This window comes from Rhinichthys klamathensis, unplaced genomic scaffold (genome assembly GCF_029890125.1).
Source record: "Rhinichthys klamathensis goyatoka isolate OS25496 unplaced genomic scaffold, OSU_Roscu_1.1 h1tg000395l_1, whole genome shotgun sequence".
Lineage (NCBI taxonomy): Eukaryota > Metazoa > Chordata > Actinopteri > Cypriniformes > Leuciscidae > Rhinichthys > Rhinichthys klamathensis.
In genome coordinates, this window is record NW_026606897.1 from 317,420 (window position 1) to 335,514 (window position 18,095).

Here is an 18,095-nt window from a genome sequence, read left to right on the forward strand (position 1 = left end):
GTCCTTGTAATTAATATAAACTAGCCTTTACCATGCCACCTACCTACTGAATCAGGACTTAAATCATTTCCGAGAGTACAACAATAATGGGAGCTTTCATTATTTTCAGACAACGTCTCACTGTTGACTGAACTCTGTAGACTAAAAACTGCATGCTGGGAGCCAAGTTTCTCATTAGAGCAGCTCCATTACAAGAGAATGAAAACAAGTGGATTTACATTTCCTGAAGGAAAAACTGCTTCTTACAAGGCAGCAAAAGAACCATGTAACATTTTTAGTTAATCTCCGGTTGCAAGAGCCACTGTTGTAAACAGTAATCAACACATAGGCAAGTTCACACCGAACACTTTTTTTGCTTTTTGCATTGCTGCCTTTAAATTGTATTTCTATGCCGCGACTCGTGCATCAGCAAATGAAGTGGAGTTAAAGAAGTTTAACTTCTTTTTCATCAAGCCCCAAAAATACGTCTGTTTTTATGTGTGCTCTTTGCATATGCGTACAGCCTAACGCATAGCCTTTTGTAAAAGTATACTTCATTTGATATTGTATACACAAACACAGGCAGGCACTCAACACAAGTGACTAAAAAGTTTCATATTAATCCAGTGTCCAAGTTATGACAAATAAAAATGTCTTTGTACTTGTTTAAACTAGAGTAGCAGGTGCTTAACCACCTCAAACAAACACTCCTCAATGCAGTTTTTGAGGTTATATTACCTTCAAATTGCGCAAATTGAAAATACGTCCAATGGAAAGCCCGTCAATTTCGCAAAAACTCCCATATATCGCAAAAACGTTTTTACGCTCGCATGACGTGGTTTTTCGGGCAGTTCGAAAAAGGAATATTTCACAAAACTGCAATGGAAACAGTTTTTTGCGCATTTACAAGCCACCTGATGTAGATGGCGCGGTGTGTTTGGACAGAAGAAGAGACAGAGTTGTTTATCAAACTCATAAAAGACAAAAAGAATTACGGGAGTTCTGGATTCTAAACCACTAAGAAATGCCACAATTTACCAAGACCTTGAAGCAGATAGGAGGAAGAAACACCTCATACGCAGCCGGTCCCAAGTATAAGGGGCTTTCCTCAGTAGCACCTCATTGCAGTACACGAGATTGGGATCCAGATCTAAGGGGTGGAGATGGGTAGGATTAGGGGTGGGGTTAGGGATCAGGGGGCGGAGATGGGTAGGTTTAGGTATCCCGTAAAACTTCAAATAATAGCCGAGTCCCAAATAGACGCCTGTCTCTTTTACACGCCTGGTGTGGCTGCAGGTTTGGGTAAATAAAGGCCGGTCTCAAATAGAAGCCGGGTCTGTTTTTTAGTTTCGGGTTGTATTTAATCTTCTAAAACCGCCAGATCGCCCACTTTTTGGCAGCCGCCAGAGCAAATTTTTGTCCCTCCAAAGCCTATTTTGATCGGTGAGTGATGTAGAATAGAATGACTGCTGCGCCTGACAGGGCGCATAACGAGCAGAGAGAGAGAGAGAGAGAGAGAGAGAGAGAGAGAGAGAGAGAGAGAGAGAGAGAGAGAGAGAGAGAGAGAGAGAGAGAGAGAGAGAGAGAGAGAGAGAGAGCCCCGGCCGCGCGCGCGCACTCTCACGTTTTCAAACAACACGAGCGCTGTCTTGGTCTCTCTCCCTCGCGCATATTAATCAAAATCAATTGACGCGATAGTAAAAAGTCGGAAGACCGCAGTTTCACGTGGAGCATTTGGAGATTTTTAGAGATTAGAGACTATGCCTACACTCAATAAACAACATCTCAACACTAAATTATTAAGGCCTGTCTCATATAGACGCCTGTCTCAAATACAAGCCGGTGCAGTTAGACGATTTGGGAAAATTGAGGTTTTACGGTATGTAAGGTGGGAGGAGTTGGATCTGGATCCAGCTCCTCCCCCTGGATTTCGTGTTCTGCAGTGAGGACCATCTCGCTTTCCTTGCCATTAATGTTTGGATAACACGCCTACGTCTCCTTCAATTAAAAATAATGGCTAGTGCGACTGACTTATCGCGAGAGGAAAAAATATACGTTTAACTTCAGTTAATGGAAAAGTCATTTCGTTTGACGTGAAAAAAGTTTTTTTTTAATCGACATTTATAAAATATCGCAAAAGTTTTGCACAAATCTGTAATGGAAACGCAGCTAGTGTCTGTAGAAATTTTGGTTTTACTCAGCAATGTGTCTGTCTAGACCAATATATAAATACATGCAAAGGAAGAAATGACCAAACACAATCCAGGATGCAAGGAATATTAATACAGTACTCGTCTAAAATCACTTAAAATACTAATCACGACACTTAAATAAATAAAATGAAGCAGCCTGGGAACTGTGCATTTAATCCTGACATATGTAAATTACACCATGATTTAAGGTTTTTACATTATCTACAATCATAAGGAAAAGTGTATGCAGAAAGAGAGAGAGAGAGAGATGCATGAGAGATCAAGTAAGGTTAAACTCTCAGATCTCTTGGCACAGAAGGAGAGCGGTGTTTCGGCCACATTAAAAAAGCAATGCCTTCCAAAATCTTTGAGCCATCCTGAAAAGTCAAGCCAAAACATTTCGATTGCCCCCTATTGACTGGCTGCTGTAATAGGTCATAAACCCCACCCAAATTTTGTAAAAAATCCAATTACACTTCAAATAATTTTTTACTATAGATGGTTTCTCTCATTTTAGGTAGTTCTTATCACACTGACGAATGCTCAAGTGTTCGTTTTCCCCGTAAGCTTGGTTTTAATTAGTTATTTGATGCTATAAAAACAGTGTAATGTCGTGATTGACAGCTGTTCTTGCGATTGAGTGATGTCAGGACCTGTATACCGTGGCTCCACCTCAGGATCCGAATGATGTAATCGGCAACGCGTGTACAGTGGAAGGAAGTGGAGACACATCGTCCATCTTTTATTACAGTCTATGGCCTAGGGACACATTAATCTTCCACCCAGTTAATGCCCTTTATATGCTGAAGTAAAAACAACCTTTTTAATGTCATATTTATATCATCCGTTCAAACTGTTGAGGAAAAATAGGTTTTGACTCACCAACTTATCAGCCAATAAAATGTTACAAAACAAACATCACCCTTGCTTTACCCCAATTAAATTACAGGAGATCTGCCGTCACATTATCACATTGTCGTCTCCTTCGATGTTTTAATTACACGCTCCACGTGGCTTCTTCAGTTGGGACCGGCTTGTGTGAAATAAATAACACAATGGAGACAACAAACAAAACACAGCCGGTTGCCTCAGTGTTTGTTGGAGAGGGATATGAATTCTGGACAACACACAGCAAACATGCAAAGAACCGCCACATGTACCGCAAGCTTGATCCAGAACCTCAAAGAACTGTCACCAGGACTGGAGCAGGATCAAAAAGACAACACAATGTGGGGGAAATGATATTGAAACAACACCTCACCCTTTTTTGATGGAGGCACAACTGCAAAGAACTGTGTACAACATTAGGGTTGGGAACCGGGCATTTAAAAAATCGTAACGAATGCCTGTTTTGTTAATGGCTTTTGCATTCTTTCTAGTGATGCATATTGAACAGCGCTGCAACACCACTGATAGATTTACAGTGCAATAGAGCAGTCAGATTACCGAATGAATAAATCTTAGGAGCCTTTACATTTTTATGAGCCAATTCTTTTTAGTGAATCAAAAGCATACAGCGCAACCAGAGAAGTCCGACTCCTGAACAACTGATTATTATGAGCCGATTCTATTTAATGAATTAAAAGCAAAAAAAAAAAAAAAAAAGCAATTGGAGTAGTCTGGTTACCGAGCAACTATCTGCTTTTCATGCACAAAAAACAGCTCAAAAGAATCAAAGCACCTAATGTAATATAATTCATGAACAATTCATTCAAATGAACCAGTTCTTTTTAATGAATCAAATGCCATACTGAACAACCAGTGTGATCTGGTTCTTGAACAACTGACTCTTAACAGCTGGTTCGGTAACACGTTATTTTACAGTGTCCTTGTTAACATGTGTTACATGTACATACTGTATTAATAACAGTAAATTATGCATAATTGCATGCAACTAACCCTAAACCTAACTCTATAATAAGTAAATGTTTTTTTATTTTGCTCGGTACTTACATGTACAATTACATTGTAACAAGGACACCTTAGTCACTCAACCACATGTTAAAATAAATCACAACCAAATTCATTCAATAGTTCATGATTTCCTTCCCTATAAATCATGAGCTTGAATTTAACATGAGTACTTTATTCATTAATTAACAGTAACAGATCTTACTATAATATTTAACAGTAATGCTAATGTTAAGTATAATATGAGTACTGATTTACAGAGCCCGGGGACACAAGGGAAAAATTAGTGGAAATTACATGAAGTACACTGAAGAAAAGGTCATATACAAATTTAACAGACTGAAAAAAATAAGGTTCAAGTTCTCCATTGCCCACACATAATATAGTGCTCTTGACAACATTATAATTTTTATTTTTTGGTTGGATGTTGCTCAAAACAAGGCAAAAGAGCTGCAAAACACCCCACTGCACATCTCAGGAAATATCAAATAATGTGCATCAATTAATAAAGTGACTTGTGTACCAGGAAGGGTATGTGTACTTGAAAATGTTATCATCACTCATTATTTGTCAGGTTAAAATAAGTCGCTTGGAAGAGTAATAGCACTCTGCCTTGCCTTAACAAGCAACACTACATATACATTTCCAGTGTACATCTTTTGGCACAACAAACTGCCTTTGAAATACTGTAACAAGTGCTTACCTTTAAATCTAGTGTTTCATTAACTAGACTGTGGTGGCTCGCCATGCCACAGACGCATTTAAATGCAGAGTGAATCCGCTAACATATCCCCAATATTATAGAACAGTAGAGGCTCATACACGACAGATGCAAGTTCTCATCTTTTTTTTTTCTGTAAATCATAACCATGTTGGGCTGCGAGTCTATTTTTCTTGAATGCATCAGACCAGAATGCCTAATGTTGGTTTGATTGCTTGTTACATGACAAAATCTATGATTTTTTTTCCACCTGATGTCGTAGATTTAATGCGAGCACGGTTTGATTCAGCTCTTTATATCAAACAGGTTTGGTCAGGTCTGGAATTAAATTAGTGCTGCTGTCGGATAACGGGTCGGGTGTTAGGTTAAACCCTCATCCTGTGTTCGTGTTCAGTTTACACTCATGGTAGATATGACCCCAAACATTTATAGAGTGATTGTATATATATATATATATATAAAAACATTTTAATAATACAAATGTATGTATATATATATATATATATATATATATATATATATATTTATGTTTACTTTGTATCCCCCAGAACACAGCATATGTATAGATGAAAGTACTTTTTTTAAACCTATTTACTGCAAAATTCCTCAGCTACACCATTAACATGCATATGAAACGTTTTTTTTTTTTTCATAAAAAAAATGTCTCTCTAATGATGATTAAAATTAAATACGAGTAGTTTCTGGATATTGATCTAGGTGTTAGAGGCAGAGTTCTGCCATCTGCTTGTTAGAGAAAAATCTGTAGGAAATTAATATAGGATAATTATCATATACATCCAGCAGAGCCCATAGAGATCCATTCATTTTTCTGATTGTGACTAACTGCTCTTATAACAGCTTTTATGATGTATATTTTGTGAATATATAGCTTGAAACATTATAAAATACATAAGTATAAATAAGAATAAGAATTTGTGTCAAAGTTTAGAATTTTGTTGTTGTGGTTTGAGGTCTTTTGAAGTGTCCTGTTTTTGCAATAATGCCTCATAAATTGTAACTCAAACACAAGACTTGATTGTAATCTCATATTTATTTCAATAATCCAATTGTATAAAAAAATTATTCATTTTAGAATAAGTAAAAAAGTAAAATAAATAAATAAGCAATAAGCAGATATGAACAGGAGTGAAGAGTGAACACACACCTGTGTCTGTGTGTGTGTGTGATCATGTTTGTTCCACATTGCATGTATGCTCTAGTACCAGGCCTTCATTTATGTGTGGACATTTTCAGATTCATGCTGAAATTATAGATTGTAGCATAAGGCATTTTTAAAGAAATTTGCAAATACAGACGTCCTCTCTCTCCTAGCCACATTTGATCTGAAACAGCTCATCAGCGCAGGTACTCACAAATCAGGCAACCAACTTGACCCAATTTTCACACGCAACTGCATCACAGACAACATTTTGGTGAAGCCTCTGCACGTTTCAGATCATTTCTTCATTACTTTTAATCTACAAATCACTACAGGTGCACTACCAACCCCTCTACCAGTTACTTTTAGACGAAACCTGCGCTCACTTTCTCCTTCCCATCTTTCTTCTGTTGTTTCATCCTCTCTAGTCTCTTCCCTCACCGACACAATTCTCATATCTGGATGTGAATAGAGCAACGGGTCGGACACTATGTTCCACTAACTTCTTGTCTAGACAATATCTGTCCTCTATCTTCTAGGCCAGCACGTGCTACTCCATCTAACCCCTGGTTCTCTGATCTCAGGGCAGTTAGCAAACTCAGGGCAGCAGAGAGAACATGGCGTAAATCGAAGGACCCATCTGATACAGTATGTATCACTCTCTGCTGATAAAGGCAGTTCATGCTGCTAAATCATATATCCACAACAAGATCAACAGCGCTTCAAACACACGCACACTTTTCAAAACATTCAACTCTCTCCTCTGTCCCCCTCCGCCACCAACCACCACCTCTTTAACTGCTGATGATTTTGCTCATTTCTTCACTGACGATTCTACAACCATCAGCAGTCTCATGTCTCAGCTCCACACACAGAGGAACTCAGACCCACCACATCCACAGCCATAAATCCTCTCTCCTCCTCTACACTCACTGAGGCAGAAGTATCTAGACTTCTCTTCTCCAGTCATCCTACCACCTGCCCTCCAGATCCCATCCCAGGTCTCATTTATAAAACTGTGCGTAGAAAACTGTGTTCCCGAAAGTCAAAAATGGAGTACGCCAAAAAATATTCAGACTTATAAAACCGTGCGTACACCAGAACTTTATAAATCCCAGTCAGCGGAAGATTGTGCGCACATGCGTCTCCTTCCCGAAATTGCAAATATGGCGCTTACAACACCTAGTTTTACTATGCAGATCCTCATCTGCATATCATTTGCATATGCTTATTCATCTACGTGATACCACGTTTAACGGTACAACAAGACATTAGGAAAATATGAAATACGGATGTGCCGTCACATTACATTGATAAAAAATCATTTAGTAGGCTATCCTAGCCTTGTTTTTGAATAAATAAATCAAATAGTGTAAAATACATTTCAGAGAAAGTTTTTCTCAATCTTTTCCTCTGGCCAAATAGTATTTTTAATTGATTTATATTTTTAATGGAAACAGATAGACCCTAAACTATCTGCTATTATCATAATTAGCAATTATCATGTAGTTAAAACATTAAAACACAGAATGCCAGAGAAAAAGTGTTCAAAAGCATTGCATTCACAACAAATATTTCTATTTATTGAATATAAATTTTTTTTGTAACTACTCAGTAATAATTTCATTTAGTTTAAGTGTTAAACTCCATTAACGAGAATGGCATATTTAATCTAAATGTTTATATCAGAAGTAAAACATAGTTTAAATCATTCTTTTATTTATTTAAACTGTTATTGTGAACATGCACTGTATTTATGATTAGGACTCATACTGAAGATTTACGGTTTTACTTCATCTGCCGTTAGATAGGCTATATATGCGTCAGTTTAACTAAACGGCCCAACGCGCTCGCTGGCGCGGACATTTAAGAAGGGATGGATATTTGCTTCAAGTGATAGGCTTGATGAGTGAATTATATTTGTATTATCTTTCTGTATATGTATCATTTTCTGTCTAAACGTGACCAAAAAGACATTTAACTCCAGCTCACAATCGGTGTCACCAAACTGCTCCGTCTCCAAAACGTTCGTATGCATGGGTCAGAGTTTGCATGCAGGTGCGCAAATTTTCCCATCAAGTTTGTTTTTTTAAATCACAACTCATGCATCGGAAGTGGCGTACGCCTCTTTCAGGACCTGTTTTGTGCGTACGCAACGGTTATACATGAGGCCCCAGATCACTGGGGTTCCTCAGGGTTCAGTTCTTGGACCCCCCTCTTCTTCATATACACAACATTACTGGGACCCATCATGGTTTCTCCAGTGCTATGTTGATGAGACACAGCTCTTCCTCTCATTTCAACCAGAAGATCCCACAGTAGCTGCACGTATCTCAAGCTGTCTGGTGGACATCTCGACATGGATAATGATCATCACCTGCAGCTCAACCTGGCTTCTCGTCTTCCTTGCCAATCCGACTCTACAGCATGATTTCACCATCCAGCTAGGTTCACCATCATCTATTACCCCATCAAGGTCAGTCAGAAATCTTGGAGTAACCTTTGATGACCAGCTGACCTTCAAAGACCACATTGCAAAGACACCTCAGTAATGCAGGTTTGCACTGCACAACATCAGAAAGATCAGGTCTTTTCTAACTAAGCATGCAACACAGCTTGTTGTCCAGGCCCTGGTCATTTCTAGGCTTGATTACTGCAATGTTCTTCTGGCTGGACTTCCATCATGTGCAATTAAACCTCTACAAATGATTCAGAACGCTGCAGCACGTCTAGTCTTCAACGAGCCCAAAAGGGCCCACGTCACTCCTCTCTTCATCTCTCGGCACTGGCTACCACTCGCTGCTCGCATCAAGTTCAAGCATTGACGCTTGCTCACAGATCTACCACAGGCTCAGCCTCTCCTTCTACCACTCGCTCTTACGAGTCTAGATCCCTACCAGAAGCCTGTGATCGGTAAATGAGCGATGGCTTGTGGTACCATCACAGAAAGGCACAAAATCACTCTCCAGAACATTTTCATTGATGGTTTCCACCAGCAAGGAACGATCTCCCCGCCTTCATACGGAATGCAGGATCCCTGACAATATTCAAAAGAGAGCTGGAAACTTATCTTCCGTGAGCACTTAACCTCATTAAAAAAAAATATATATATATAATAATTCTATGTTATCACTTTCCTTAAAGAGCATATTGCAGGTAAAATAAAAAAAATCTAAATTAATATATAACCTTGTATGAAAATACCATATGGAAAGTTAATGCAGGATTTATTCCTCCTCAATAAAATAAATGTCCAAAAAAAAAAATATTAAAATGTTTTAAAACGACATAAGGGCACTAATTTAGTAGATAAAGTGAGCGTTTCTTGGACTGCTGGTAAAAACGGCTTTTTTTTTCAACATCGCGTCATTTTACGTCACGCCAGGGAGCCTCAGCCTCAGCTCAGAGTAGGCTGGTATTCAGTGAGAGCGGTCGTCAGTCAGTGTGTTTTCGGTAGTTTTTGTATTTTAATTTATCATCGTCATGGTAAATTATTGTGTTTGTGGAGGTTGCAAATACTCCGGCCAGTCAGGACATCGAGTCCACAGGTTTCTATAACAAGAAAAGGGACGGTGCTATATATCTTTCGTGCCTGGTGCGGTTTGTGCAGGTGAAGCGACGGGATTTCTCTTCCGCATCGGCTTCGAGAAACGCGGTTGTGTGTAGCGTTCACTTCAGATCGGAGTATTATCATCCCGGAGATATGGAGTTCAACATGGGATGCCGAAACAAGAATATTGACTGTCGTATACTGTACCAATGGTATCAAATAGTGTGATATAGGTAGTCATGCCCTAAATAGAGGCAACTTGTAATTGAAAAACAAAATTACTACTAGGTTGTTTAAATATTCAAATTTTTTATTTTCTGTTTGTTATAACCCAGGTGAAAAATATGCATTAAAAATGTACTTGAGTATGTTTTTAGTACAATAGAAATATACTCAAGTATAGTTTGTATACATTTAATAGTATAAATATATCCTAAACATACTAATGTCTGCTGGCCTGATATACGATGGTAATAATCTGTACAATATTGTGAGCAGTGTATATCGTTAGCGAACGTGTATATATCTATAAGCTAACACTGGTCTCTCTCACCAAGACACCTGTCCTGTTCTCCACTGGTTCTCCTCACACCACAACTCAATTTGTCTCTGACCGTTCTGTCTAACATTAACCCTGGCCTGTCCCTGCTCTCTTGGCAGCATAGCAGGCTCATAATTGTACGGCTGTGGTCCGTCATACGAGTAAGTATGAACAATTTCCTCAGCGTCCGAAATGTCATTGCGATCCATTGTTTTCCTGTTGTTTGAATCGACCGCTCTCCCGCCCGTTACGTCACGCCCGCCACGCCCATTTTCAGACGCGGAAGTAAAATTTTCTCATAAATACGCTACAGAAGCTTCTGAAGTCGTTTTTGTAAGTATATTTTAAAGAAAATCTAGTTCCTACATTATTTTTCTATACATTGACTTGTTGGGTCCTCTAACCTGCAATATGCCCTTTAAAGTCCCCGTGAACCGGAATTTGCAAATGACTTTTCTCCAGTGTTGTGATGTATTTCCGAGAGAAACGGAATACTAAATGAGGCAAAATAGTGGGCGTGGCTTTTTTTCCAACTAGCACCTGATTGGATCTAGAAAAGTAGGTGTTGTCATTCAGCCTGTCTACTGTCAGTTGGAGGGGCGTGGTTACGGATGTTAAGCAGACACCCAAACTGTCAAACCTACGTCATCAAGGAAGGTCCTCCAATGCAGAGGGGAGGGGAAATTTCAGATTTTGATTAAAGATTACGAAGCCAAAAAAATTTTTTGTGTGGATTGACTCGCATGGATGAATTGTTCACCACAAAACGATCAATTTAGGCAAACAAAGTAAGTATGGTCAATTTTAAATTCATGGGGACTTTAAATCCCTCCCTCCCTATTCTAGCTTATGCTACTCTAAGCAATGTCTGAAACTTTGTATTTTGAGCTCTTTTTGTGTTTGTTTGCCTCCTTACTTTGTAAGTCGCTTTGGATAAAAGCGTCTGCAAAATGAATAAATGTATAAATGTAAACGTAAAACACCAGTGTGAATGTAGACTGAGACTCTTTATCACAAATAAAAAGAGGGTTGAGTCTACTCTAGGTTCTGGTACAAGTTAATGATTTTTGTCTTTGTTCAATTTGCACACTGAACACTGGTTGGAGCTGTTAATTTTTAACTCTCAAAGTGCACCGGACTGATGAATTGGGGGTGGGGGGTCATGCCACCAGACCATCCTAGAGGGACAGAGGTCCACCCCCCATAGTCTCCCAAAATCCTGTGGAAAACACTGAAATCTGACAGAGGAAGAGTGTACCATGACTTTCAGCGTTCAGTGATTTAACACTAAAGTAAGATCAAATCTACAGAATATCAAAGAGTGTAAATCTCCTTGAGCTGAAGCTCAAAGCTCCTCACAGCCGCACCACACCTTTAGCATTTGATTCTGACTGTTATCATCTGTTTTTATACCTCCCACAGTGAGACTGCAGTTTTCAAGCCGCAATACCATCAACAGGAGCTATAAAGCCATTTAATTTCATACCTTGAGATTCATCTGACCACACTTGCATGATAACGATTGCAATGGTTCAGGTCATACTTAGAAGGGAGAGGTTACTATGTGAGTAGGAGACCATAAGTCTGAGTGGACATCCATGACTTGCAGAGTCCCTCAAGGCTCAATTCTGGCGCCACTCCTGTTCAACATGTATATGCTCCCAATGAGCCAAATAATGAGAAAGAACAAAATTGCTTACCACAGCTATGCAGACGACACACAGCTCTACTTAGCCCTATCGCCTAACGACTACAGCCCCATTGACTCCCTGTGCCAATGCATTGATGAAGTAAACAGTTGGATGTGGCAAAACTTTCTTCAGTTAAACAAAGACAAAACTGAAGTCATTGCGTTTGGAAACAAAGATGAAGTTCTCAAGGTGAATGGAAACCTTGACGCTAGGGGTCTAACAACTAAAAATAAAGTCAGGAATCTTGGTGTGTCTCTAGAGTCAGACCTTAGTTTCAGTAGTCATGTCAAAGCAATAACTAAATCAGCATACTATCATCCGAAAAATATTGCAAGAACTAGATGCTTTGTTTCCAATCAAGACTTAGAGAAACTTGTGCATGCTTTTATCACCAGCAGGGTGGATTATTGTAATGGACTCCTCACTGGCCTTTCTAAAAAGACCCTAAGACAGTTGCAGCTCATACAGAACGCAGCTGCCAGGATTCTGAGCAGGACCAGAAAATATGAACATATCACACCAGTCCTCAGGTCTTTACACTGGCTTACATTTAGGATTGATTTTAAAGTATTATTACTGGTATATAAATCAAATCATTCAATGGGTTAGGACCTCAATATATTGCAGATATGCTCACTGAATATAAACCGATCACTCAGATCATTAGGATCAAATCAGCTAGAAATACCAAGGGTTCGCTCTAAGCATGGAGAGTCCGCTTTTAGCTATTATGCCAGCCGCAGCTGGAACCAGCTTCCAGAGGAGATCAGATGTGCTCTTACAGTAGTCACATTCAAATCCAGACTCAAAACACATCTGTTTAGCTATGCATTTACTTTATTTTTTATTCTAAACTGTTTTAATTATTCTTAATTTGTTTAGATTATTTTAATTTATTCTATGTAAAGCACTTTGAATTACCATTGTGTATGAAATGTGCTATATAAATAAACTTGCCTTGCCTTGCAATGAAATCATAAGTCACCCATGCACGTAAAAGTTCAATAAGGCCACAGGAAGAGCAATGCCCTGTTCAGTCATACAATATCATTTGGAAAACAAATAAAAACGTTGCATTAAAAAGGCTGGGATGCTGAGAATTTCCCCCCCCCCTAGAAAACTGAGCTACTATCCAAAAACTTTTGTCTATCAAGTCCAGAAGTAATACAGCCAGGGGAAGACGTGCTGTGTGAAAGAAATACTCAGGATGGGAAACTTTATTGTCTATAGTTGGGGGACGATCTGCACAGATGTAAAGGGTTTATGAGGTGTTTAATAGCAGTACAGCAGTGGTGACAATCTCAAGTGATATAAAATGTCTTGGAGGATCTTGTGTGAGCAGCCAAACAAGGCAGAAAAGTATCTCAGGGGGCATGCATGTCAAACAAAGCACCTGACCTCTAAAACAAGACTTGACCTCTTTTTTTTTTTTCATGTGAACATGCAACCCAGGGGATACTTGATCTTTGTAAAAGATTTTGCTTAGTTAAACATTTTTTATCAAATGATACTCCAGCAGTCAATAGTTTGAAATAAATACGCTTTTTTAATGTTTTTAAAGGAAGTCTCTTATGCTCACCAAAATCCAGTAAAAATGTTAATATTGTGAATATTATTACAATTTAAAATAACTGTTTTCTATTTGAATCCATTTCTAAATGTATTTTATTCTGTGATGGCTGAACTGAATTTTCAGCATTATTACTCCAGTCTTCTGTCACATGATCCATCAGAAATCATTCTAATATGCCGATTTGGTGCTCAAGAAACATTTCGTATTATTATTATCATCAACGTTGAAAACAGTTGTGCTAATTAAAGCGATAGTTCACCCAAAAATGTTGTCATTACTAACTCACCCTCAAGTTGTTCCAAACCTGTATGAGTTTCTTTCTTCTGTTAAACAACAAAATAAGATATTTTAAAGAATGTTCGTAATCAAACATTTGACGGCACCCATTGACTTCCATAGTAGGAAAAAGAAAAAAATACTAAGAAAATCAATGGCTACTGTCAACTGTCTGCTTACCAACAAACTCATACAGGCTTGGAACAACATGAGGGTGAGTAAATGATGACAGAATTTTTATCAATGGGTGAACCTTTAAAATTTTGGTGGAAACCATGATACTTTTTTTCAGAATTCCTGATGAATAGAAAGTTCAAAAGAACAACATTTCTTTAAAATAGAAATATTTTATATCATTATAAGTGTCTTTCCTGTTACTTCTGATTATATTAATGCATCCTTACTGAATAAAAATATGAATTTCTTTAAAATATATAAATATTACTGACCCCAAACTTTTGAACAGTATATATAGTTTTAATAATATTGAATTATAATAGATAATGATTAATGATATCTGAAATATTACTGGTGTCAATAAAGAGGTACTTTGAACTTCGGGGTAAAAAAAAAAAAAAACACTATTATAAAAAAAAAAACCTGCCAGTCTACTATATTATAAGACAAGTAACTTAGCAATTGTGTAAAATTAGTGTGAAAAATAAAGACGTTTCCCACTGTGACCTCACAGCCGTTGTGTGATTGGCTGGCCTCTGTGCCAGTGCCTCAGCTCTCATAAATCTGATTGGATGTCTGCAGTTTGGGGACCAGCAGAGCAGCCATCCAGAAAAGTGCAGCTTCACATACGGATTATTAAACATCAGTTCTTTACGACCTCACTGCCAGCCATCCTCTCTCCCCCTCAGGAGCCCATCCGCACAGAACGACACCTCAGCTATGCACTAAATCTAAAAGAACTTTGATGCATGCTCTTCAGAAGCACCAAAGGAATATTGTAGAGCAGAAACAAAGGGGCTAAGAAAGACTAAAAAAGAAAAAGAAAGACAAAAAAAAAAAAACTCACGGTGTCCAAAGCATGGGGAAAGTGTCCCGCTCCTCCTTTGTGTACTCGCTGAGCTTGCGAGGAATCTCTCTGGGTTGAGGAAGTTCCTCTGTAAGGTTCTTCAGAATATCCTCGGGAAGGACCTAAAATGGGACACACAGTGATAACACCTTTTATCATTGCACACACACACACACACTGCTGTAACAAAAATGACTGCAGAAATACAATCAGAGACAGGTGTGTGACTAGATCCTGTCTATCGTTACACTAGGGTTCTGTAAGTCAATTACAGAAACAATGTTGATTTACTACTTTACTACTTTCTCTAATGTAACTAAACCTTAGGTGTTTTTTTTAAATAAGATTGTTATAGTTCAATTATATATATATTAGTATTAAAACAAAACTTAATTAATTGTGCAGCAAGGTATTACCATCATGTTATTTTTCTATTTTTGCAGCTGTAGAAAACATATTGTGCTGTATAATGTAGCTTCTTAATCGGATACATCCCATCCTCCACTGAAACATTCATCAAACACACTGACATGTTTCTCCTTCCCAAACATGTCAAGCTTTGGACAGAGCATCAATGAACACAAATCAGAGCATCAACTGAGAGCTTACATCATCTGGGAAGAGGTGAAGCCGTTGCATCATGGTCCTTCTGGTGAGGTTTTTGGGAAGCATCCCGTAAACAGCCAGTTTAATGATCTGTGGAGCAAAAAATTAAATAAAAATGGGCCCAGAGATTTGGATTTTAGTCAATCTCTCTCTAAAGAATACATGTGGAGATTTCTGCCTTTTCATTCTCAAAACAAAATAAATAATTAAAATCAAACACATAAAATTGTCATCTGTGAGTTTTTTTTTTTAAAGAAAATGATACACACACACACACACACACACACACACATATATATATTAGGGCTGTCAAATGATTAATCGTGATTAATCACATCCAAAATAAAAGGTTTTTTTTACATAATATATGTGGGTGCACTGTGTATAATTATTTTATATATATAAATACACACACATGCTTGTATATATTTAAGAAATATTTTCATGTATATACTGTATATAGATTTATATATAATTTATATTATATATAAATATTTTATATATAAATAATATTTTTTTCTTAAATATACATGCATGTGTGTGTATTTATATATATACAAAATAATTATACACAGTGCACCCACATATATTATGTAAAAAAAACTTTTATTTTGGATGTGATTAATCGTGATTAATCATTTGACAGCCCTAATATATATATATATATATATATATGTATTGACATATTTACACACAGACAAAGTGCCTTGCGTAAGTATTCACTTTTTTTTATATTGCAGCCTTATGCTAACCTGCTTTAAATTACTTTCTTTTTTTACATCAATCTACATTTCATACACCATAAATGCAAAGCAAAAAAATGATTTTTGAAGACTCATGCAATGCATTTTATTTTTAATACATTTTCTAAGATTATCACAAATCAAATTTTTTGCTTTGTCATTATGGTGTACAGAGTGTAAATTGCCGTGAACAAAAAAAGTAATTTAAAGCAGGATAGCATGAGGCTGCAGCATAACAAAATGTGAAATAAATTAAGGGGTACGAATACATGATTTTTTAGAAAGAAATGGTATCTGCAAGGATTTCCAGTCAGGATTTAGACCATATCACAGTACTGAGACTGCTCTCATTAGAGTTACAAATGATTTGCTCTTATCATCTGATCATGGTTGTATCTCTCTATTAGTGTTACTGGATCTTAGTGCTGCATTTGATACCATCAACCACAACATTCTTTTGAATAGACTCGAAAATTGTGTTGGCATTAGTGGAATTGCATTAGCATGGTTCAAATCATACTTATCTGACCGTTATCAGTTTGTAGCAGTAAATGAAGAGATGCCATATCGATCACAAGTTCAGTATGGTGTACCACAAGGCTCAGTACTAGGATTGTTGCTGTTCACCCTATACACGCTACCCTTAGGAAATATCATTAGGAAGCACTAAATGTAAATGTAAGCATGGAATTAGTTTTCACTGTTATGCTGATGATACTCAGCTCTATATTTCTTTGCACCCTGACGAAATGCAGCAATTCAACGAAATGCATAGCTGATATAAAAATTTGGATGACTAGTAATTTCCTACTACTTAATTCTGAAAAAACAGAGTTTCTAATTATTGGGCAAAAAACCTCTGCACGTATTAACCCAGAATACTGTCCAACACTTGACAGATGTTCTGTCAAGTCCTCGTCGTCGGTTAGGAACCTGGTTGTGCTCTTTGATACCAATGTTTCATTTAAAAGCCACATTTCTAGCATCTGTAAAACCGCATTCTTCCATCTTAAAAATGTATCTAAATTATGACATATACTTTCAATGAAAAATGCGGAACAGTTAGTTCATGCGTTCATGACCTCAAGGCTAGATTATTGTAATGCTCTACTGGATGGTTGCCCTGCACGCTTAATAAACAAAGTCCAGTTGGTCCAAAACGCAGGAGCTCTTACTGGTTCTTACTAGAACCAGAAAGTATGACCGTATTAGCCCGGTTCTGTCAACACTGCATTGGCTCCCTATTAAACATCGTATAATTTGTAAAATATTGCTGACTACTTACAAAGCACTAAATGGTTTAGCTCCACAGTACTTGAGCGAGCTCTTAGCGCATTATAGTCCTTCACATCTACTGCGATCTCAAAATTCTGTCCAGTTGATAATACCTGGAATATCAAAATCGACTGCTGGTGGTAGATCCTTCACCTAAACTTTGGAACTGTCTTCCTAACATTGTCCGGGAAGCAGACACACTCTGTCAGTTTAAATCTACTAAACTAAACAAAAAATGCATATCTTTTACCTAGCATTCATATAGAACATTATACATTTCTATTATTCAAATCAGTTAAATGATTATTAGGCTGCATAGATTAGGTCAGCCGGAACCAGGGACACTTCCTATCCAATCCAATCCAATCCAATCCAACTTTATTTGTTAAGCACTTTTAAACAACCAAAGTTGACCAATATAACACCTGATGTACTCGTTACATCATAAGAAGAATGGCATCTACGCTACTGTTAGTCTTTCTGTTTATTCTGAGGTTTACTGAAGTCAGCCGGGTCCAGGCCATATCCAGATCAGATGGTGGACCTGCTCCTGGACACGACCACAACGCATCCCTGAAGTGCCAGCCTTATCAGCCCTGTGAAGGCCTCATGGACACCTCAACAAACTCGTCTCTATACCGGCGTGATGACTCCGACTTCCAACCAGATGGAACTGGATAAATATTCTGAATGTTCTGATCCAATCTGACTTCTGACCTGTAATGCTGCCTGGATCATAATCATACACTGTCCGTTCGTTGGCCAGAGGAGTATGGGATTAGATTTCGGTCACAATTCTGCGCGCGCAAGATCACATTTTGAGCGCGCAAAAGGGCATTTCGCACGCGCGTGAA

General features: G+C 37.9%; 1 protein-coding gene across 1 annotated transcript in view; it reads right to left on the bottom strand.

The window, feature by feature from the left end:
- Positions 1-18,095, bottom strand: part of mrpl13 (mitochondrial ribosomal protein L13) — a 28,429-nt gene that overhangs the window by 2,088 nt on the left and 8,246 nt on the right. The window contains exons 5-6 of the mRNA XM_056234399.1: positions 15,227-15,313; positions 14,618-14,739 (exon numbers count right to left, since the gene is read on the bottom strand). Coding sequence (XP_056090374.1) covers positions 14,618-14,739; positions 15,227-15,313 — 209 coding nt within the window. The remainder of the gene's footprint in view (positions 1-14,617; positions 14,740-15,226; positions 15,314-18,095) is intronic.